The sequence below is a fragment of the Orycteropus afer genome, unplaced genomic scaffold (genome assembly GCF_000298275.1).
Source record: "Orycteropus afer afer isolate SDZICR_OR568_19922 unplaced genomic scaffold, OryAfe1.0 scaffold00020, whole genome shotgun sequence".
Lineage (NCBI taxonomy): Eukaryota > Metazoa > Chordata > Mammalia > Tubulidentata > Orycteropodidae > Orycteropus > Orycteropus afer.
Window position 1 is genome coordinate 19,243,652 of NW_006921607.1, and position 20,924 is coordinate 19,264,575.

A 20,924-nucleotide genomic window follows, 5' to 3' on the forward strand; every position below is an offset into this window, starting at 1 on the left:
TGGTGTAGTGCCTAAGGCACTTGACTTCTAACCAGAAGGCTGATGCTTCAAACTCAACAGCCACTCCTCAGAAGGAAGATTGGGCAATCTACATCTGTAGAGATACCACCTCCAAAAACCCAAGGAGGGGTCTCTGTGAGTCAAATTGATTTGACGACAGTGAGTTTTGTTTTGTTTTGTTTTGGCGGGGAGCAGAGGTGGGCTGCCCTCCCTGCAGAGAGCTCTGGGGTGTGTTTTTGAGACATGGAGTGGAAGGAACCCGTGGTGTGTAGAGTCAGCAGACCTGCATTTGAATCACCCTGCTCCCCTCCCACCCCCTTTACTTATGGCCCTATTAGCTCAATAGGGCTTAGATACGTTGCTTAACTGTGGATACACTGGTTAATGTCTTTGAGGGATGATTTTGCATGATGGGCAGTCCTCCAAGTCTACTGCTGTGGGTCAGCCATAGGGACATCCATGAAGGTGGTGGTGGTGGTCTGAGTCCCAACAGCCAGAAGGGCAGTGGGCTACTGGCCTGGCCAGCATGGTAGGGCAATGAGCTGAAGCCGACAGGGCAGGCACAGTGCCAGCTTGGAGGCAGAGCTCATTCTGGCCTGGCCTTCTTCCCTCCTGCTTCTGGCTCACCCAGCCCTGCGTGGTGTGGGAGAGCTGGAGAGACTGGTCTGGCGGGGGAAGGAGGGGCTGCCCAAGCCCTGAATATGGGCCCAAGGGTCTGGCTGGCTAAGCCAGCCCCCGTCTGAGCAGTGGGAGTTGGAGTTGAGGCTGGGGGCTGAGAACTATGGCCTGGAGACCCTGGGATCAGGCTCTGACCCATGGAAGGGCTTCCCATCTGGGAAACTGGGAAGGATTTTGGAGTTTGGGGAGCTCCCCCAGCCTTGGGCATCTGACTTCAGGAATGAGACTTGGCAGAGTATGAGGTTCGTAGGGTACCCCTATTCCTGGTCCCCCACAAATCAGGTCAAGATGGTCCAGTAAGGCCCTTCCCAATTCCTAGGACCCGGAGGCAGCAAGGAAGCTTAACCCATTTCTCTGATGGAAGAGCAGAGACCCCCTTTTCCATCGTCCTGGGTGAGAAAATCAGCCTGCAGGTCTGTTGCCCACTACCCAGCAGGGCTTTGGTCAGGCTGGCATCCTGAATCGCATGAGGCTGCCCCTACTGGCACCAGGGGAGGGATGCCTACCCCCCTCCTGTTGCACAACTGGGCCATCTCAGCAGTTCACACCAAGGGTTCTGCAGCCACGCAGACCTGGATTCGAATCCTGGCTCCTCCACTTACAAATTGTGAGACCCTGGGCCAGTCACTCCACCCATCAGCCCCAGCTAGCTTGTCTGTAAACAGGAGTAATAACACACGCGTAAGCAGCTGTGCAGGGTTGTTGTGAAGATGAAATGAGCCCTACCCACTGAGCACTGTGCTCATTATCATTAGTCATGGCATTTAGAGGTGCAGCACACCTTACGCAGAGCCTCATTCTACAGATGTGCAGATCAGCACTTGGAGAAGGGAGGTGCTGTCTACAGTCTCACAGCTGGTAGCTGGGCCAGAACCCACATCTAGGGCCTGCTACCCATCTGCGTGAAGACACTCTGAGGTTTGCACAAAGGTCAGCCCGGGATCTGCGGGGTCAAGTGGCTGTGGCAGGGACACAGCAGCGTCTCTCTTTTACAGCACCAACCATGAACTATGTGGGACAGATGGCAGGGACACAGCAGCGTCTCTCTTTTACAGCACCAACCATGAACTATGTGGGACAGCTGGCAGGGACAGTGTTTGGGACAGTGAAGGAGCTGTACCAGGGCCTGAACCCGGCCACGCTGAGCGGTGGCATCGATGTGCTGGTGGTGGAACAGGAAGATGGCTCCTTCCGCTGCTCACCCTTCCACGTACGCTTCGGCAAGCTGGGTGTCCTGCGGTCAAGGGAGAAGGTGGTAAGTGCTGGCTGGCTGAGGTGGCAGTCACAGAGTGGGCTTTGGAAGCGAGGAGCAGCCACTCCGGTGGCAGGAGAGGACCCAGGCTTCCCTTAGTTGGACATGCGTCCCTTCTTTTGTATTTTCTTTGAAGGTTCTTGGGGTGGTTTGAGGTTTTAAGGGGGTTCCTGTTTTCCTGTGGCAGCAGCACAGTGGGGCAGACCCTGGTTCTTAATGAGTTGGAGTCAGGTCTGAGACACACATACCTGTGTGTTCTTGATGAGTCACTTCCTGTCTCTGAGCCCAGATACTTCACCTATACAAATAGATACAATCTCATCTCCCTGGTGTGGTGGTGGGATGGTTTGGGAGGATCAGTGGGAGCTGATAACACTGTCCCTGGGCAGGTATGTGGTGACACTCTAAGTGCCCCTTGGCATACACTCCCATAGCAAACCCTCACTGTCTGCCCGGAGCCCAGGTGAACATGAGAGAGATTTTTGTCCACACTGAGGTCTTGTGGATGAATAGAAGTTTTGATGGACCCAAATCTCCTTCACACTGGGTAGCTATGAACTTTCTAGAATCCTAATGGGAAACTGTATGTGACCTTGTGGGAGACAGCTAAGTGGTTAAGAGCCAGGGTTGTACACTCAGACTTTCTGGGCTCATATTTTCCCTTAGCCCCCACTCAGTGGATTACTTAACCCTTCTGAGCCTCGATTTTCTCACCTATAAAATGAGGATTGTGACAGGGCTACTTCATGGGTTGACGTGAAGGTTAAATGAGACAGTCTATACAAAACACCATACAAAGTGCCCAAAACCAAACTCACTCCCATCGAGTTGATTCTGACTCATAGTGACCCCCACTGAGTTTCCATGGCTGTACATTTTTATGGAAGTAGATTGCCTCATCTTCCTCTCGCAGCAGCTTGTGGGTTTGAACCATTGACCTTCTGGTTAGCAGCCAAATGCCTTACTCACTGCACCACCAGAGCTCCTTACATAAAGTGCCCAGTAAATGGAAATTCTTACCATCATTCATGCACTCATCAAATGTGCGGGCACTGTCCTAAGGGCTGGGGATACAGGGGTGACCAGATAGATTATGTCTGTGTTCTTGTGGGGTATGGGAAAGAGAGGAACATGGAAACAAAGGAATCAGCAAGATTCCTGACTGAGACAGTGATAAGTGCAATAAAGCCCAGAGAATGGGGTGACAGGTGAGGGAAAGGGCATGCCAGCTCAGCACAGGCCTCTCTGAGGAAGGAGAGAGAAGAGACCCTCACTGGGGGAGGAGCCGGGCACACAAAGGTCTGGGGACAGAGAGTCCCACAAGTGCAGGGTACTGCTGGGAGGCTGGTAGGCTGGCACCAGGGAGTGAGGCCCTGCCTCACCAGGCTCCACCCCATCACACCCTACTGCAGGTCGACATCGAGATCAATGGGGAGCCTGTGGACCTGCACATGAAGTTGGGGGACAGTGGGGAGGCCTTCTTTGTCCAGGAGCTGGAGAGCGATGAGGTAAGTGCTGCTGCTCCAGCCAGCACCTACCCTCCCACCTGCACTGATGCCCCTCTGGGGAGGGCCTTGAGGTTTGTCACTGCCCCTGCCCTTGGGAGCACTCCCTGGTGCAGGGCAGCGGGCTGGGGCTGGCCTCAGGCACTAGTTACATGCTGTCAGAGCCCAGGGAGGGGGATGGGCTGAGTCTGTTCCCTGTAAGCTGGGAGAGGCTGGCTTCTCAGGAGGGAAATAGCTGGGCTGGGCCCCTGGAGGATAGAAAGGGAGCATTCCCCAGGCAGCTTAGAGAGGAGGGTGCTAAGGACTGGCTAGCGGGCTGGAGAGCATAAGGCAGGCTTGTCCAAGGGGTAATCTGGAGAGGGTTGTCTGGAGAAAGGAGACAAAGCCCAGCTCAAACCAATAAAGGTGTTTAAACAGTTTTGAGCTTGACAAACTTGAATGGAGCCCTTTCTGTGTGCTGGATACTGTGCAGTGAGCTTGAATGACATGACCATTGTCCTCAAGAAGGTTCCCAGACTAGTTTGGGAAACAGATAAAGAAGGGATGGATGATGGAATAACATGGCCATCACAGTGAAGGGAGTTGGCAGTAGGGCTGGTGATGATCAGGGCAGGCTTCCTGGAGGAGGTGATGACACCTGGGCTGAGTCTTAAAGGAGAAGTAGGTGCCGCTGTGATAGATGTGGGCAGAGAAGGAGATGAGAGGATGATGGCCAGGGTTCTGCCTGGAGCCATGTGGAGGTACAGCACCCTACCTGCGGGTTTATAGGGTGGGTCCATGGGACTGGGGCTGTCTCTCCCTGTTAGGGAGCTCAGAGGCCAGCAGCTGCAAAGCTGTGTTGCTACACTGTTCTGGTTACCTAGTGCCACTCTGACAGGAATATACCACAAATGGAATGACTGAACAAACAGGAGTTTAATCTCTTACAGTTCGGAAGGCTTAAAGTCCAAGTTCCAAGTGCCAGGCCCTGGGGGCTGGGTGAAAGCCCCTTGACCTTGGGCTTCAGCTCTGCCTCTTGCTCCTGGCCCACTGAAGCTAGAGGCATCTCTCCACTCACTGCTAGCTGCTGAGGCTGACAAACCCAAAGATGACAAGTGAAAAGGCACAGTCCCAATGTTACCAAACCACGTGGCAGGCCATGTTATTCCATTCAAGTCTGTTCAAAGTCCCAAGGTCAGCAGAGCACAGCAGGGTTAAAGCGTGCCATAAGCTAGAGACCACTCCCCAAGGTTTCTCCTTATATACAGGAAGCAGCCCACATCCCTAAGGCAGCTACTCAGCTGCTCACAGTAGATTCCACCATGGAGTTGGTTACCAGTCTCATCATGGGGAATGCTACATCCAGCTGCCCAACCACTCAACCAGGCCCAGCCAAGTTGACACACACACTTAACTACCACACACACTGTCTGTCCATCCTCTGCGGCTGTCTTCCAGACTCCATGTGAGATCACTGCAGGGCCTGGGATCCAGACAGGGTTCAGGGTGACTGGCTGGGCCCCAAGCTCTAGCCCCCTCAGCTGTGCCCCGATATGCTCCACAGGAACACGTGCCCGCTCGCCTGTGCACCTCGCCCATCCCTTGGGGGGGCCTGTCTGGCTTCCCCTCGGACTCCCAGCTGGGCACAACCAGTGAGCCTGAGGGCTCTGCTGTGGTGGGTGTGGCCTCCACAGGGCGGAAGAAGAGGCTCCGCAGGAGGAAACCCAGGCGGAAGGAGGACACTGTGGTCAATGAATCAAGTTCGGAGGAATTGGAGGCAGCCACCGAGAGTGGGCTGTCCCTGCTGGAAACGCCAAGGCCGGAGCCCTCAAGGTGTGTGAACACCAGGTAGGAACCCAGGGACTAAGGACAGCAACCTGGGGTTTGAGTGCTAGTAGTTCCTCTGATGCTGTGTGACCCCTGGGCAAGACCTCTCTGGGCCTTGGTGGTTCACCTCCCCAAGTCCCTGACTCTTAGGCTTTGGTACCCTGCTCAAGGTGCCCTATCAGTGATCATTTCCCTGTGGCCCTTCAGCAGTGTCCAGTTGGAAGGGGAGTCCTCACCGCTGCCTAAAGACATCTACCCCTACTCTGATGGGGAGTGGGCCCCTCAGACCAGGTAAGAGTCTCCAAGCCAAGGTCTCACAGTGGTTTTAGTTTGCACTGTTCTGATGACTAATGATATAAACACGTTAAATGTGCTGACCTGCCGTTTGTATGGCTTCTTTGTAAGGTGTTTGTTCAAGTCTTTTGCTAATTTTATTTTTTTTACTGGTTTACTTTCTGGTAGCTCTGGTAGCATAGTGGCTAAGACACTTGACTGCTAACCAGAAGGCAGGCGGTTCAAACCCACCAGCCACTCCTCGGAAGGAAGGTTGGGCAATCCTACTTCCGTAGTGATACTGCCTCGGAAACCCAAGGAGGGGTCGCTATGAGTCGGGGCCGACTCGACGGCAAACAACAACTTTCTTATTGTTGATTTGTGGGTGCTCTTTATATACTTACATATTTACATATTCTTTATGTATTTTGGATCTAACATAGGCATTATATGAGTTGCAAATATTTTTTTCCCAGGCTGAGGTGGGTACCAGGGGGTACCTGGCTGGCACAGGGACCACTGAGCTTTTGTTTCCTACAGCCTCACGTCAGATGGGCTGATAGCCCTTAAAAGTGACTCAGAGCTGGAGCTGCGGGCCTTGGAGCCTGGCCCTCTGAGAGCCGAGTCCCACATGCAGTGGTCCTGGGGAAGGCTGCCTAAGGTGAGTTCTTCTACATTAAGCCCCAATCCCTGCCTTTCAGGCTCTGTGGCCTGTGTGAGTCAGGATTGGAATGACTAAGACTTGGGCTGCCTCCCCAAGGCCTTCCAGGGCATGGAAGGCAGAACCTGCCCAGATCCACATCTTCCCCCATTTGTTTGCCTAAAGGTGGCCAAAGCTGAGCAGTCCGAGTGTTCGGTGTTTCCTGCAGGCAACACCAAGGTAACCTTTCCTCCTCGGGGAGGGCCCAGCACCCTCTCTGTCTCTGTGGCTGGCATGGACCCTTTGGGATCCCCAATCCTACACACGGGGGCTGGCGTCCCTCCCCGCACACCAGAGAGTGAGGAAACCAAGACTCAGAGTTCCAGGGACATGCATTTCCCTCCTGCCTCGAAATCATGGAGCTTGGCAGCTCTGGAGGTCCCAGTTCCTGCAAGGCCACCAGCAGCGATCTGTAGGGCAAAAGCTGAGTGATGTCTGGGCCCTGCCCACTACTTCCCTAGCCTTGGGTTATCCCCTGGGTCAATCTGGGACTTCAAGCATGTTTTGAGCAACAACTACGTGCCAGCCATCGTGCTGAGCACCAACACTCTTAGAGCTCACACTCCAGGTTGGGAGGACAGACAACACCTGCATAAATAAGGAAGAGTGTGGTGTGGGTAGTGGGAGAAGGGGTAACTAATTGAGATGGGGGTGGGTATTTAAACTGTGTGGTCAGAGAAGGCCTCTTTGAGTGGATAATGTTCGAGCAGAGATGTGGAAGATCCATCCAAGAGAGGATTGTTGTGAGTAGTTGTCATCTCTGATTGGTAGAGACCCCACATACAACAGTGAAACATTGCCCAATCCCGTACCAATTTCATGATTGTTGGTATACTTGAGCCCATTTTTGCAGCCACTGTGTATCTTGGATGTCTTCTAACCCAGGGAACTCATCTTGTAGCACAGCATCAGGTATTACCCTGTTGTGATTCATAGCATTTTCACTGTCTAATTTTCAGTAGCGTAGTGCCTAAGGCACTTGACTGCTAACCAGAAGTCTGGTGGTTCAGACCTCCCTGCCACTCCTCGGAAGAAGATTGGGTGATCTACTTCCTTAGTGATACCACTTTGGGAACCCAAGGAGGGGTCACTATGAGTCAGGTCTGACTCAACAGCACATAACAGCAACAACAACAATTTTCAGAAGTAGATTGCCACCCTTTTCTTCCTAGTCTATCTTTGTCTGGAAGTTCTGCTAAAACCCGTCCACCAGGGGCAACCCTGCTGGTATTTGAAATACTGGTGGCATGGTTTCCAGCATCATTGCACCATGCTAGCCACCACAGTATGACTAACTGACAAAGTGAGGAATAGGGGGAAAGAATTCTAGGCAGAGAGAACAAAGTGTGTCAAGGACATGAGATAGGAGAGAAGTTTCATGTTCTGGGAACCAAGGGGGTCAACGAGTCTCAAGTGAGGCAGGGGAAAGGGCTGGGAGGAAGCTGGTGAGATGAGGGGAGTCCAGGCCCTCCGAGCTCAGAGCTAGGGCTTACTCTAGGAGTGGAGGAAAGGCACTCAGCTTGGGGCTGCCCAAATCAGTAGCCACTGGCTATAGGTGGCTACTTAAAATTGAATTAAAATGAAAGAAAGTTAAAAATTCAGTTTCCCTGTCTCTCACCAACCACATTTCAAGTGCTCAGTAGCTGTATAGGCAAATGGCTACTATATTGGACAGCAGAGACATGGAAACTTTGCATCATTGTTGAGAACTCTGTCGGATAGTGCTGCCATAGAGGCTTCAGGGGTGAAAGAGGCAGAGCCACTCAGAGTGTTGAGCACCTGCTGGGTCTAAGGTGTCCCCTCCTCTGCCCTCAGGCTCCCTGAAGAGAAGCCAGCACCTGGGCCCCAGCGACATCTACCTTGACGACTTACCCTCCCTGGACTCTGAGAATGTAACCCTTTACTTTCCTCAAAGGTGCCTGGGTCCTGAGTACCTGAGCTGTCTTGGGTCTAAGACACATAGAGTCCTCCATCAAGGGGCTGGGGGAGTAGGGACCCTCCTTCCAGCCTCCTTGTATTCATGTCACCATTGGCTTATTTGTCCCCAGTGATTGTGGGCTGGGGGCAAGGAGGTGGAGTGAACCTAGCAACCAGAAACTCCTAAGGGATCCGAACCCTGAACATGTACCAGAACCCAGTCTGGACACAGTGGACACAATAATGCTGTCCCTCTGTGGGGGACTGGCTGACAGCCGGGACATCTCCCTGGGTATGTGTGACCATGGCTGGAGACATTTTGAGGATCACTGCTAAGCCCAGGGGACCGGGAGGGGGGGCATGTCAGTGAAGATCCTAGTGCATGGTGGTGACAGAAGTGTGAGTCTGGTCTGGGCCTCCCTGGCTGTCTCTGTTCTGTGGACCTTCCTCTTCGCCAGCTAGGGTGGGTGCTCCCAACTTAATGAGAAGCAAATGTTCAGCATTGAGTGGTAACAATGCAAATCCAGGGTGAGCAGGTACCCAGGGTAGGGACAGCAGATGAGAAAGCCACAAGGTAGGGAGGAGCCTGCTGGACCAAGCCCTGACTGGCAGGACCTGTATGTAGTTAAGAGTCAGGGTCTTATGGGTCTGCCAGCCTCCCCCTTATTCCCTGCCTCTGTGCCCAGACAAGTTCAGCCAGCACATGGTCTCCTACCAGGACCTTGCCGAAAACCCCAGCCTCCTGGAGGACCCCAACCTTGTGGTGAAAATCAATGAGAAGTGAGTACCAGGGCTGGCCTCCTGGCCACCCATGAGTCCTCCCACCCCCAGGACCCTGTTGTTATTGCACCCCCCACAGCCCTGTTTCTTCTCTCCAGGCATTATAACTGGGCTGTGGCTGCCCCCATAATCCTCTCCCTGCAAGCCTTCCAGAAGAACCTGCCCAAGGTAATGATCACCATTGGGCCTGCTAGGGAAGTGGCCATAGCCTTGGAGTGGGGAATCCTTGGCAAGGAAGTGGAGGGTGAACAGAGATGGTCCTGGAGGAGGAGACTGTTCCCCTCAGCCTTGACCTTAGCCCGTAAGGACAGAGTCTCATCCTTCCTGGTTTCCTGGCCATGGCTGAATCCTATTGGACTGAATCTTACTGGATTGTCTGAATCCTATTTGGATTTTTCAAAGGGGCTCAGGACTCACCAGAAGGGCATCCAACAGGGATGTGCTTTCCATGGGAGGTTTCTGGCTCAGAGAGACAAAGGCCCCCACTCTTCATCTTGCCCTGAGAAACCCTCCTGGCTGAGCTGGGGGTGTTGCTTTCTTTATTAACATCCAGTGCGTGTTGAGTATCTAATTTGCACCAGGCCCAGGCTGGGGACAGTCACAAACTAAACAGAAACAGTCCCCACCCTTACAGGAAGACAGAGTTAATCAGAGTCACCAGATGAATATATAATTCAGTTGCCAATGCTGGGGAGGAGTGGTCTGGGGTACTTTGAGAGCCACATAGGGGTTTGCTGTGGAAATGCCCACTGGGCTGAGATCTGAGGATGAGCAGGCTGTAACCAGGAGAGGGGCAGGGAACAGCACATGCAGATGTGCAAAGGTGGGAAGGAACGTGGCCTTTTCAGTCCCCTCAGAACCTCTACCCTGGTCCTCCTAGGCCACCTTCCCTCACTCTTGGAGAACAATGCCTTCCAGGCCAACAACAGCCTGTACAAACCTGCCCCTCTGGGAGCCATTCATAGCCCCACTATGGTCTGACCCATTGTTTTTGGCTCATTGGGCTTGCTCAAAGAACATCACCAACTGGACACAGACAGCTGGTGCCTCCCTTAGGTGATACTCAGTTCCTTCCCCTGGTATTCTTGGTCAACTCTGAGTCTGTGCATAGGGCCTCTGTGAAGGAAGGGCATCACTCCCTGGTTGGCTCTCTTCACCTTACCCAGATAGACCACCACTTGAGGGCCCTGGGGGACTCCCCAAGCCCATTTCCCGCTCAGGTGAGCACACAGGTCAACCTACCCTGAGCCCATGTTTTCCTGACCTGAGTTCTCCCTTCTACATCTGTAGGATGTTGTATCTCCCAGATGGACCTTGGCCTGGGCTCTCCCTGAAGCTATCTAGTACAAATCTAATGAATACATTTCACCAGGTCATATTGACCAGTCAGGCAGTGATGGTGTCATACAGACAGGGAGGCTGTTCGTAGGATACGATCATTGACCTTAAGAGGTTAAGCAAAGTATTGGCCATAGACTGTCCTTCCTGCTACTGCTCGGTGACATTACGCAAGGAGCACTAGATTTTGAGAAACCCTCAAAACACTTCCTTTAGTTACTCTAGTAACCACAAGACAGGGAGGTCAGGTCAAGGCTGGGCTAAGATGAGGGGGCTTGGGTGGGGGCAAGAATGACCTCTGGTCGCCTGTGCATAGCTCTATGAGTCATTGCTTAGAATCCCAGGATGGAGGCAAGTGTACTTCCTCAGCTTCCAGAGGTTGACAGCACCTTGCTCTAGGGTCACCCCAGACCCTGGGCACACAGGGGGCCCCAAGGGCAAAGTGACGTCGGTTTGTGTTGTTCAGGAAAAAAATACCATGGCATTCATCTGCCCACAGAACACTGTGGACAAGCTGGAGAAGGACAAGATGCCCCGGAAGGGTGGGCGGTGGTGGTTTTCCTGGCGACGCAAAGACTTCCCTGATGAGGAGGTAGGTGGTTGTGATTGTGGGGCGGGGCCGGTCCTGGGCGGGGAGTGAGGTTCACTGGGCTGATGTTCTTCCCACAGCTCAGTGCCCAGACGGAGAAGAGCACAGTCAGGGAGGAGCGGAGGTGAGTTCGACCTTCTGGTTGGAACTCTGCAGCTGGGGCTGCAGAAATGTCCTTTTCCCAGAGAAATGTCCTTTTCACAAATGGGAAAACTGAGACCTAGGGACACACCAAGTCCCCCAGTCATGAAATGGCAGAGGTGGAACAGACATCCAGACTCCCGGCCCTTCAGTCCCTGGAGGAGCAGGGCTGCCCCCACCCCAGCCTGCACTTGCTGATTGACCTTGCTTCCTTCTTTTGCCTCTGAACTCCCAGGAAACCAAACCCACTGCTGTTGAGTTAATTCCAACTTATAGCAACCCTCTAGGACAGAGTAGAATTGTCCCATAGGGCTTCCAAGGCTATAAGTCTTCACAGAAGCAGACTGCCACTCTGTTCTGCCAAGGAGTGGCTGGTGGGTTTGAACTACCAACCTTTCAGTTAATAGCCAAGACATTAACCTCTTCCCCTCTGAAGTGACCCAGAATGTCTGAGGTTGGATGGGGTGACTCAGGATAGGCCAACTGAAGCCAAATTGGGTGTGAGTAGGAATAAAACCTAGCAAGCATTTATAGACTCTTCATGTAAGTGCTTCCAAGGCAGGGTCTGGTGTCCTTGACTGTGGAGGGTGCACACTGAGCGTTGGGACCCCTGCATCTTGGTTCTAGCTCTGCTGTCACACATGGGCCAGTTCGTGTGTCTGCCACCATCAGTGGATGGTGGTTAGTGGGACAAACCCTGATAGCTTGGGCTGTCTGGAGAGACAGGCGAAGGCCTTGTGGCCTGGGCCAAGGGTGCGTGTCTCTTGGGAATGAAGGGCCCTCAGCTGGTGGGAGGTCATCTGAGTACCTGGACTGGCTGCAGGGAGAAGGCAGATGCTCTGAGCAGCGAGGATGATGGCCCAGACAGCCCTGTGATCCTTGAGGCCCCCTCCCTACCACCCTCACCTCCGGCCTTCATTCCCACCTACAAGAAGTCCCTCCGCCTCTCCTCCGAGCAGATCGTAAGTGTGTACACATGTGTTTTTTCTGTGTGTGGCGATGGCTGGGCTTAGACCATTCTGTCCCAGAGTCCTTCAGCACCACGGAGCCATATGGTCACCAAAGGCCAGAATCCATCCCTTGACAGCCTCCCTGAGGGCCTCTGCTTGGATACCTCCAGGGCTAGGGGACTTACTCCTGCACAAGCCAGCCCACATGTCTGTCACATGCTCTGATTGACAAGGCCTTCTCTTATGTCATCCTGAAATCTCTACCTTCAGTGGGCCAGCTGGCTAGGGTTGTGCCCTTGGAAGCCATATTTCAGGAGCCAAAGGCCTCTCAGATTGTGGCAACTCTGGTCTCCCAGGTCACATCTTCTGAGCGCAATGACTAATATCTCCATAGTCAGGGAGGTGCCTGGAGGGTCCAGCCAGCCCCACACAGAGCAAGATGCCATCTGCTTGGTACCCTAGGGGTTCACACCCCTCCTGGAGTCAGTCAGGACCCTGAAGCCGTGCTCACCTGGTTTTGGCTGAGTACTGCCCTGCCCTCTCTGTGGATCATGTACAGGGCTAGGTCTCTCCAGGGGAGTGTTGAGGGAGGTAGCCTAGCCCTGGGCAGGAACTGCCATGAAGATTCCTGTAGGGCCTCCATCTATGGAGCTGGGTCTCCTGGCAAGAGCAGTACCGCTACCATTGGGGTAACCAGAGAACCCTGGGTGGGGAGTCAGGGCCAGGCTGTTTGCAAGTTTCATCTTGAAGGGGGCATGAAGGGAGATTAGGGCTCCTGTGTGCCCCCAGCAGTGCTCCTTCGCTGCCCCTCACAGCTACCCTCTGCCCCCATGGATGTCTGTGTGCCTGTCTCTGAGTTGTTCAGGAAAGTTCTCTGAATTGGGAGAAAGTGGTGAATGGGAAGTTTGTGAGGATAAAGACCACAGCACGGGTCCCAAACGAGAGGGTTGGCCATGCCTGGCTGCAGCTGGTCACAACTCCCCCTTTGCCTGGCCAGAGGCAGCTGAACCTACAAGAAGGCAGCAATGACGTGGTTTTCAGCGTGACCACCCAGTATCAGGGCACCTGCCGCTGCAAGGCCACCATCTACCGGTGGAAATGGAATGACCAGGTGGTCATCTCTGACATCGATGGCACCATCACCAAGTGAGGCCCAGCCAGCTGTGGGGAAGGGGCCTGGGGATCCGTTTCCCTTTGCCCATCTGGAAGGGCACAGTGGGGCCATACCTTTGGAGGATGAGGGCAGTGGGGCTGCTTTGGAGTGACCCTTCCTCTCTGGCTCTAGGTCGGATGCTCTGGGCCACATACTGCCCCAGTTGGGGAAAGACTGGACCCACCAGGGCATCACAAGTCTCTACCACAAAATCCACCAGTGAGTGCCCAGGGAGGGGCACGGCAGGGCTGGGCCCCAGCTGTGGGTGGAGTAACAAGAAGCCTCAGGCCCTGTGGCCTCTGCTCCAGGAAGCTGAGCTTGGGGCAGGGCCAGGGCCAGGGCCAGGTCCCCATCCCCATCTGTGGGAGGGAGTGATGAGCCTTGGTCTCTGTCGGGCCAACCTGGTCTTGGTCTAGAGAAGTGGGTGTGGGGGACTGGCAGGCTCATCAGAGGAGAAGCTGGGGCAGGTTCCTGGAAAGCTAAGACCTACCTACTGGCCTCAGTTCTGTGAGCAACTCATCTCCCTGGGGCTGGGTTCCAAGATCTGAGTCTAACTGCTGGCCTTCCTGCTGTTGGGGTGGCCCACAGACTCATCAGAGCTCTCATGGCCCTCAGGACTCAGTCTGTGCTCCTGCGAGCTGGGACAGCCGCCAAGGCCACCTCTCAGGCTCCTCCGAGCAGTTCTTCCTGAGTCCCCTCCCAGCAAAGGCCTCTGGATTTGGAGGCTGGAGGCCCAGGGCTGACCCAAAGCTGAGAGGATGGGATGAAGGAAGTCTGGTCTCTGATGGTTCTATGGCACCCCCACTCCCACCCCCACCCCCAGAAATGGATACAAATTCCTGTACTGTTCTGCGCGGGCCATTGGCATGGCTGACCTCACCAAGGGGTACCTGCAGTGGGTAAGCGAGCGGGGCTGTGGCCTCCCCAAGGGCCCCATTCTGCTGTCTCCAAGCAGCCTCTTCTCCGCCCTCCACAGGTAAGCACAATACGAGCTCATGGCCCCTCCACGGGACGGCTGGGCCCACTGCCAGCCCAGGCCAGGCCAGCACTGTGCCTTGGGTGTCAGCTGAGGTCTGGGTCCAGGCCCACGCTTGCCTGAGCCCGCTTCCCCTCTGGCTTTCACCCCTTTCCTGCCTGTGACCCTGGCTGCCCCAGAGAGGTGATTGAGAAGAAGCCGGAGGTGTTCAAGATCGCCTGCCTGAGTGACATCCAGCAGCTGTTTCTGCCCCACGGACAGCCCTTCTATGCAGCCTTTGGGAACCGGCCCAATGTGAGATGCCCCAACCCTGCCAGCTGAGCTGTCTCCTCCCCACCTCCCAGCTAGCCTCTGTTCAACCGGACCCTCCCTGTCCCCCACAGGATGTCTTTGCCTATCGGCAGGTGGGCCTCCCTGACTCTCGCATCTTCACGGTCAATCCACGGGGAGAGCTTATCCAGGAGCTCGTGAAGAACCACAAGTCCACGTGAGGCCAAACCCTGCCCCATGTCCCCTAGGCCTGCCCTGTCCCCTGCCCTAGCCTCTCCCTGGGCCCCCATCCCACCTCCCTGCTTGAGACTCTGTCCCCTGCCCTGGGGCTCCCAGGAATGATGTAAAGTGTATGCCTGACATGGCAAGGCCATGGCCTGCTGACCACTCAGACTCTCAGTGCCTGCCCCATTCTGCCAATAGGTACGAACGGCTTAGCGAGGTGGTCGAGCTCATCTTCCCTCCTGTGGCCCGTGGCCCCTGCATGGACCTGGCCAAGCCAGAATACAGCACCTTCTGCTACTGGCGGAAGCCCCTGCCAGCTGTGGACCTGGATGTCCTGGCTTGAGCCGCCCCTGCCTCTCTGGGTATCCCAAGACATAGGGGTAGAAATGGGGTACCATGGGGCCATCACACTGAAGGGTAGGAGGGAGCTGTGGACTGGTTGACAGACATAGAGATCCACCTTCTCCATGTCCTGTCTCTTGCCTTGCCTGATACAAGTGGCAGGGGACAGGAAAAACGCTCCAGGCCTCAGCATGGCCCTGGCAGGGTTCTCTGTGCCCCTGATGTCTCTGTTCCTGTCACCCTGGGGCCCTGGCTTAACTCCTGATGGGCAGAGAGAAACGGAGCAACCTGAGGCTGGAGGCCTCACGAGCAGGTTGGGGGCTGCTCTGGGAAGGGAACTCATTGCCCCCTACCCCATCCCCAGGAGCCTGGACTCTACCCTGTGAAGCAGGCCTTTTACAGGAGCCCAGGCCCCACCCCCATCCCTGCCTCTCCCTTGCTGGTATCTCAGCACATGAGGCCACCCCAACCCTGGGCACTCGGTGCCCCAAACCACCAGTAGCAAGGAAGGAGGGTTCCCAGACAGTAAAAGGGCTATGGGAGTGTGGCCTCCACCCAGCTGCCTGCCACCCTTCCTCCTCTCAGCACCTTCCCTAAAGATTCCACATGAGCCCTACAGGGCAGGTGGATATTGGCCTGGCTGTCCTCCCCTAGCCTTTGCCACCAGTTCTGGGCTCACACAGCTGCTGAAAGCTGTTGCCCCAGGAGCTGTGGGAAGCAGGGCTGACACCCACTGCAACCCCCTCCCTGCCCCCACCCCGATCACTGGTGAACACAGTACCTTCAGATGGGTGAGAAGCTTTAATCCCGAGCCTGCCCTCCCCCAACAGTTCAGAGTGGAGGACAGAATGTTGAGGCAGGGCTGTGGGGACCTACAGGACAGCACACCAGGGCTTCTGCTGCTGTGGGGGAAACCGAGGCAAGGAGCTGATCAGACATGGGCGTGAAGTCCCTGGGAACACCTGTGTTCAAGTTGTCCCTCCATATTTTTGTACCTGAATTTCACACCATTGTGAAATCCTGGAGGGACTAGAGTTTTGTAAGGTATGGCGAGCAAGGCCTGACCCCCTTTCCCTCCAGCTGTGGCCTCCTTCCTAAGGCCTGGCCACATTCAAGCTATGATGTATACAAAGGAAAGACAGACACACAGAGAGAAAGACAGACAGAGGAGAGACAGAGGGAGAGGCAGGCCCTAACCTGGGGGGAAAGATCTTCCCCAAAAGTGGGAGGAAGGGGACCATGTGGAGCCAGAGTGCCCTGAAATACCTCAGGGGAAGCAAAGGAAAAGGGTAACTTGGGGGTGGGGTCCCCAAACACATTACCTGGACCCAGTCCTGCCCTCTGAAAGTCTCCAGCTGCCTACGCCCTCACTTCGGGGGAGGATCCGAAGGAATAAGGGCACTCAACGGCGATGTCTCTCTGTTTCCATTCCGTCCTGGAGGACCTGTGAGGAGCTGGAGCTCTCCAGCAGGCCCTGCCCCTTGGCGCAGGGACAGTAGTCCTGAAGCTGCTATGTGTGACAAAAGTTCTGAAGGCATCACCTTCCTGTGCAAGCCCAGCCCTGATGGCCAGAGATGGAAGCCAACGGTAGAAGGAAGGAATCATGAGTGGGGCCGAGGGAACCAGAAGCCCCCATGAGCCGGAGTCTATTGCCTGTGGGCAAAGAGAGACATGGACAGAGCCGCTGTATGAGAACCCAACTGTAGGTCTCTGCAGAGTCCAGTAGGACTCTGATGTGTCTGCAGAAGAGCAATTTGCAGACCATGGAATTAAGGTCTCCCATGTCTACTCCGGCCTTTAGGTACAACATTCTTGCCTTGACCACTGTTCTGTGTTGTCTACTTTGTGCGGTACCGAGTGTGGATTTTGGTGGCTGGTATAGTCAAGTGGTGCTAGGCCAAGCCCATTTCTTCTGTGGCCTCTGAAGTGGCATCCACACTGGGGGAGGCTGGGAGGCACAGCTGTGCAAGGGTGGCTCTGGCATGCCATTCCCAGGGCTGATGGGCTCTGTGGGATGGGTCCTGTCCGCCCACTAGTTGGCTTGCCCTGGCCGCAACCATTCAGCCAGCTGGGCCCGGCAGTCCAGCAGGTCATCCTGAAGGCGGGCAATGTCCTGCGTGTGCTGGGCCAGCGTGCGGTTCAGCTGGGTCACGTGGCCCCACAGGCCCTCTCTGGACATATACGGCTCACTGGACAAGCTGTCCGGGCCTGAGGCCAGGAGGCCCAGCCTCCCACATGCATCCTCCACTTGCGCCACCCTCTGGTCAAAGTGGTCCACTGCATGCTGGAGTTCCTGGGCTATGTCCCGGCAGCGGCTCAGCCCACTGGCCACATTGGCCACACCAGCCTTGAGCAGCTCCAGCTCTCCCTGCAGGCTCAGGACTTGCCGGTGGTCAGCCCGAAGTCGCAAGCCCTGGCTGCTGACCTGCTCCTGAATGGCGTGGACCTCGGCTTCCACTTTGCGTTCCCGCTCATCCAGGGACGAGTTGGCGGCTGCAAAGGCATCCGAGTACTGGCTGACGGAGTCACTGAGGCCTGTGAGCGACTTGCTCACTGAGTTCAGATTGACCTTGAGCAGGGTGATCTCACCCTGGATCGAGCTGCCTGTCACGTCTGCCAGCTGCCCTTGGACCTTGGCCACGGTGCCATTGAGCTGTCGGAGCAGGGCTGTGTGGCTGGCCACCTGGCGCAGGAGGGCCTCGCTTCGGCTTTGCCAGGCCTTCACCTCTGCCATGAGGTTGTCCAGGATGGCTGAGGTGGTGCTGGGGGTGCACGAGGTCTCCAGGGAGACCAGCCGTTGTTCCAGCACGGCCAGCTCTGTCTGCACGAGGGGCTGTGGAGACCTGCCCGGCAGGGCGCTATCGTGGTTCAGCTCCCCAGCCAGCGTCACCAGGCGCTCCTCCAGGCTCTGTACCCGCTCTTCCAATGTTGCCCCAAAGCCACCCACACCCCATTCCCCCTCCTCCACCCCCAGACAGCAACCCCTCACTCCACTCTCTGTTCCATTGAGGGTCTCCAGGCCCTCGAGCTGCCCATCAATCATGGCAGCAGAGAGCGGAGTGACATCACCCCCAGACGGAGGGTCATGACCCCTTTGGGCCTCGGTGACCACTTGTAGGTTTCGCTCGAGGCTGTCCACACGGGCGCTGATTAGGCCCAGCTGGCCACAGCAGCTGCCCCTGCCAGCCACACTCAGGCCTTGCAGCCGGATGCCCAGCTGGGAGAGCTCCTGGCGCAGAGCCAGCTCCCGGCCATCCAGACTCTGATGCAGCCTCTGGCTGGCCGCCTGGCCCTCCTCACACTGCCGCTGCACCTCCTGCACTCGCAGGTCGCACTCACTCTGGATGCCCTGCAGCTTCTGCTCGAAGCCATCCAGCAGCCCACCCCAGAGCTGGTGCAGCCGGCGGTCTACGTACTCCTCCAGCAGGGCCAAGGAGGTAAGGGGAGACGGCGGGGCCTCCCGTAGCCGCTGTAGGTGAGCCTCGTGACCCAGCACCAGCCCGTGCACCTCGTCCAGCAGCTGCGTCTTGGTCTGCAGAGCGTTGCTCACTGCTGTCACCTTGTTCAGAATCTCATCCAGAGGAGGTGTGAGTGGCCTCCTGGCTCTGTCTCCCGGGCCCACAAACCCCTCAGGGATGACCCCAAAACCCACAGAAGCAGCAGGAGCCCTGGGGCCACCTATCCTGTTGGGGTCTTCGTGGTGGGCCACCAGGCCACTGAGGGTACCATACGCTTGTGCCAGGCGTTGGACATCACCCTCCAGGCGCTCCAGCCGCTCACCAAGCAGCCCTGGCCCTTTCCTTCCTGGGAAACAGGAGGAGAGAACCCCAGGGTGTTTCTCAGCTCATCGCGTCCTTCAGCTGCTGCAGGTTTTCTGTTCTAAGCTGACCCCTGCCTTGGGGACGGGTCCTGGGGCTCACCCTCATGCCTGTTAATCAGTGCATCCTCCCCAACCCAACCAGAGACCAGGCCCTTGGGTCAGTCCCCTTCCCACCACCCCCACTGAGCCGAAGAAACTGATAACCCTGATAAGGTCTCCGTGGGCAGACTCACCGTGGGGGCTAGGGGCCACTCTGCTGTAAGGAGGGGGCCTAGGGCCTGGGCTCAGCTGCCCCGAAGGAATTTGAGGCTCAGGCTCTGGCTGGGGTGGGGTGGCCCCGTGGTCAGTAAGGTGCTCAGGGCAGCTTTTTCCAGTGAGGCCAGGGCAGCAACGCCAGGCGATGTCTGTCACTGTCTTGTAGCCGATCTTGTATTTGGGTCTGAGCACTGTGCGGTACCTGAGCCCAAGATGGGGAGAGAGTAGGGGGCAGGAGCTGGTTGCATGCAGCCTAGCTCTGCCCCAACCTCAGCACCAGTCCTGCCCTGGTCTTATGACCCAAGGGACTTGCCTATGGCCTAAGGTTCTTGACTCCAGCTTGCCCCCATTAGTATTCAGGGACACTCTCAAACACCTGTACAAGGCCTAGATCTTTCTCCACCTTCAGGCCACCCCAGGGTCTGGGACAGGCTTGCTGGGGGAGGATACAGGTGGAAGTCCCACCTCCATCCTGTTTTCTGGGTGAGGGGGCAAGGTAGTAGGGATTTAGCTTCAACACTTCCAAGACCACATGGATCTCATGTGGGTGGGAGGCACTGCCCTCTCACTGTCCAGGGGACCACTCTTGACTCCTATCAGCTCTTCCTCCTCCTTCCCACTCCTCCCTAGCCTGCTCCATGAGCTCAGCTCAAGTGGTGCTGAGCAGGGAGGAGAATGTGGCCCCCGGGAGCAGGACAGGCATCTCCCTCACCTGTGTGGCCATGTACCTGTTCACCACTGCTGCACTGGAGCAAAGCAGTCTGTTTTCAAGCTTTTGTTTGAACTTCTCCAGATACAGCCTTGCAAGGACCTGGGCATTGCATACCTGTTCACCTCCCTAGGTCCTCACACAGCCTCACCTGTCTGGCCTGAGTCCCCTGTACTCTGGCTTCCACACCCTCCCCCTTAGCTTGCCTTCTCCATGGCCACCACAGACCTTTCTGGGCTGCCCAGGGTCCCCTCTGGCATCAGCCACTGGTACTATGACCCTCTGCTCTCCCCTCCCCCCACCCTCTATGTCAGCTCCTCCTTACCTTATACTTCTCTCGAAACCTTCCTCCTGTCCCCTTGTGGCTTTCCGGCTCTAACCTGAGCCTACCCTGTCTTCCTGCCACAACTTGTTCAGAACTTTTGGGGTCCTCTGTGGCCCCCTCCATCTGGAGCCCTGATCCACTCTGGTCTGTGCTGGGGCTGGGATGGGGCCCAAGGAGCTGTGGCCCTTTGTGGAATTGGTGGCTGCTCTCAGCTGAAGGCAGGACAGGGGCTTGTGCCAGGGGATCCCAATAGGTGGGATGGGGGTGCACTCACGTGACTGTCCCGGGGCACTTGGGGCCCCATGCACACTGCCGGTACTCAGCCTTTACGTAGCTCTCTGCTCCCTCCTGTAGGACGCAGGTCACATTCCTGTGCACCACATAGGCACAGAGGGCTCTGCAGGGACAGTGGAACATCTGGGATATCGGGCCTGGGCCGGGCCCACTGAGGGTCCTACCCTCTCCCTACCTCCCATCCATGGGCCTCAGCAAGGGACCAGACCCACACACACACATACACCCAGTCTCTCTCTGTCCTTCCTCCTAGTTTCTAGGAACCAAAGCCCTTGGCCTGGGGTCCAGACTCTCCTGGCCTGATCCCAGCCACACTGCTGGCCTCTCGGATCCCAGCCTCCCAGATGGGCTGGTCACTGGGCTAAACATTGTACTGAACCAGGAGCCCGGTATGGCTGCCATTCCTGTGGTCTGAGGTCTACCCTGGGTTCTCCCTTAAGTGTCTCCCTATGTCCCCATGCTCCTCCAGCCCCTTCACTGATCCCAAACTCTTTAACATGGTATTGGAAGCTCTGAGATCCCCACTTACTGTCTCGTTTGAGAGCAGGTTTCCCATCTTTGCTCCTCTTACTGCTTCCCAGGAAAGCACACTCCACCTTGTAGTCTTCTAGCCCTCCCTGTTGTTC

At 56.0% G+C, this 20,924-nt stretch overlaps 2 protein-coding genes across 2 annotated transcripts; one reads left to right on the top strand and one right to left on the bottom strand.

Annotated features, from left to right (window-relative positions):
* The first annotated feature begins 1,741 nt into the window (after window positions 1-1,741).
* Window positions 1,742-14,896, top strand: LPIN3 (lipin 3). Its single transcript, XM_042783617.1, is given in 19 exon segments — window positions 1,742-1,933; window positions 3,343-3,438; window positions 4,979-5,247; window positions 5,449-5,532; window positions 6,055-6,175; window positions 6,341-6,647; window positions 8,030-8,129; window positions 8,263-8,423; window positions 8,818-8,911; window positions 9,010-9,079; window positions 10,749-10,841; window positions 10,919-10,962; window positions 11,803-11,941; window positions 12,927-13,075; window positions 13,215-13,301; window positions 13,906-14,058; window positions 14,238-14,352; window positions 14,442-14,545; window positions 14,752-14,896. Coding segments are annotated over 19 exon segments (2,523 nt in total).
* Window positions 14,897-16,927: 2,031 nt separating this feature from the next.
* EMILIN3 (elastin microfibril interfacer 3) lies at window positions 16,928-20,480 on the bottom strand. Its single transcript, XM_007934754.2, is given in 4 exon segments — window positions 16,928-18,699; window positions 18,949-19,172; window positions 20,279-20,411; window positions 20,414-20,480. Coding segments are annotated over 4 exon segments (2,196 nt in total).
* Between the last annotated feature and the right edge of the window lie 444 nt (window positions 20,481-20,924).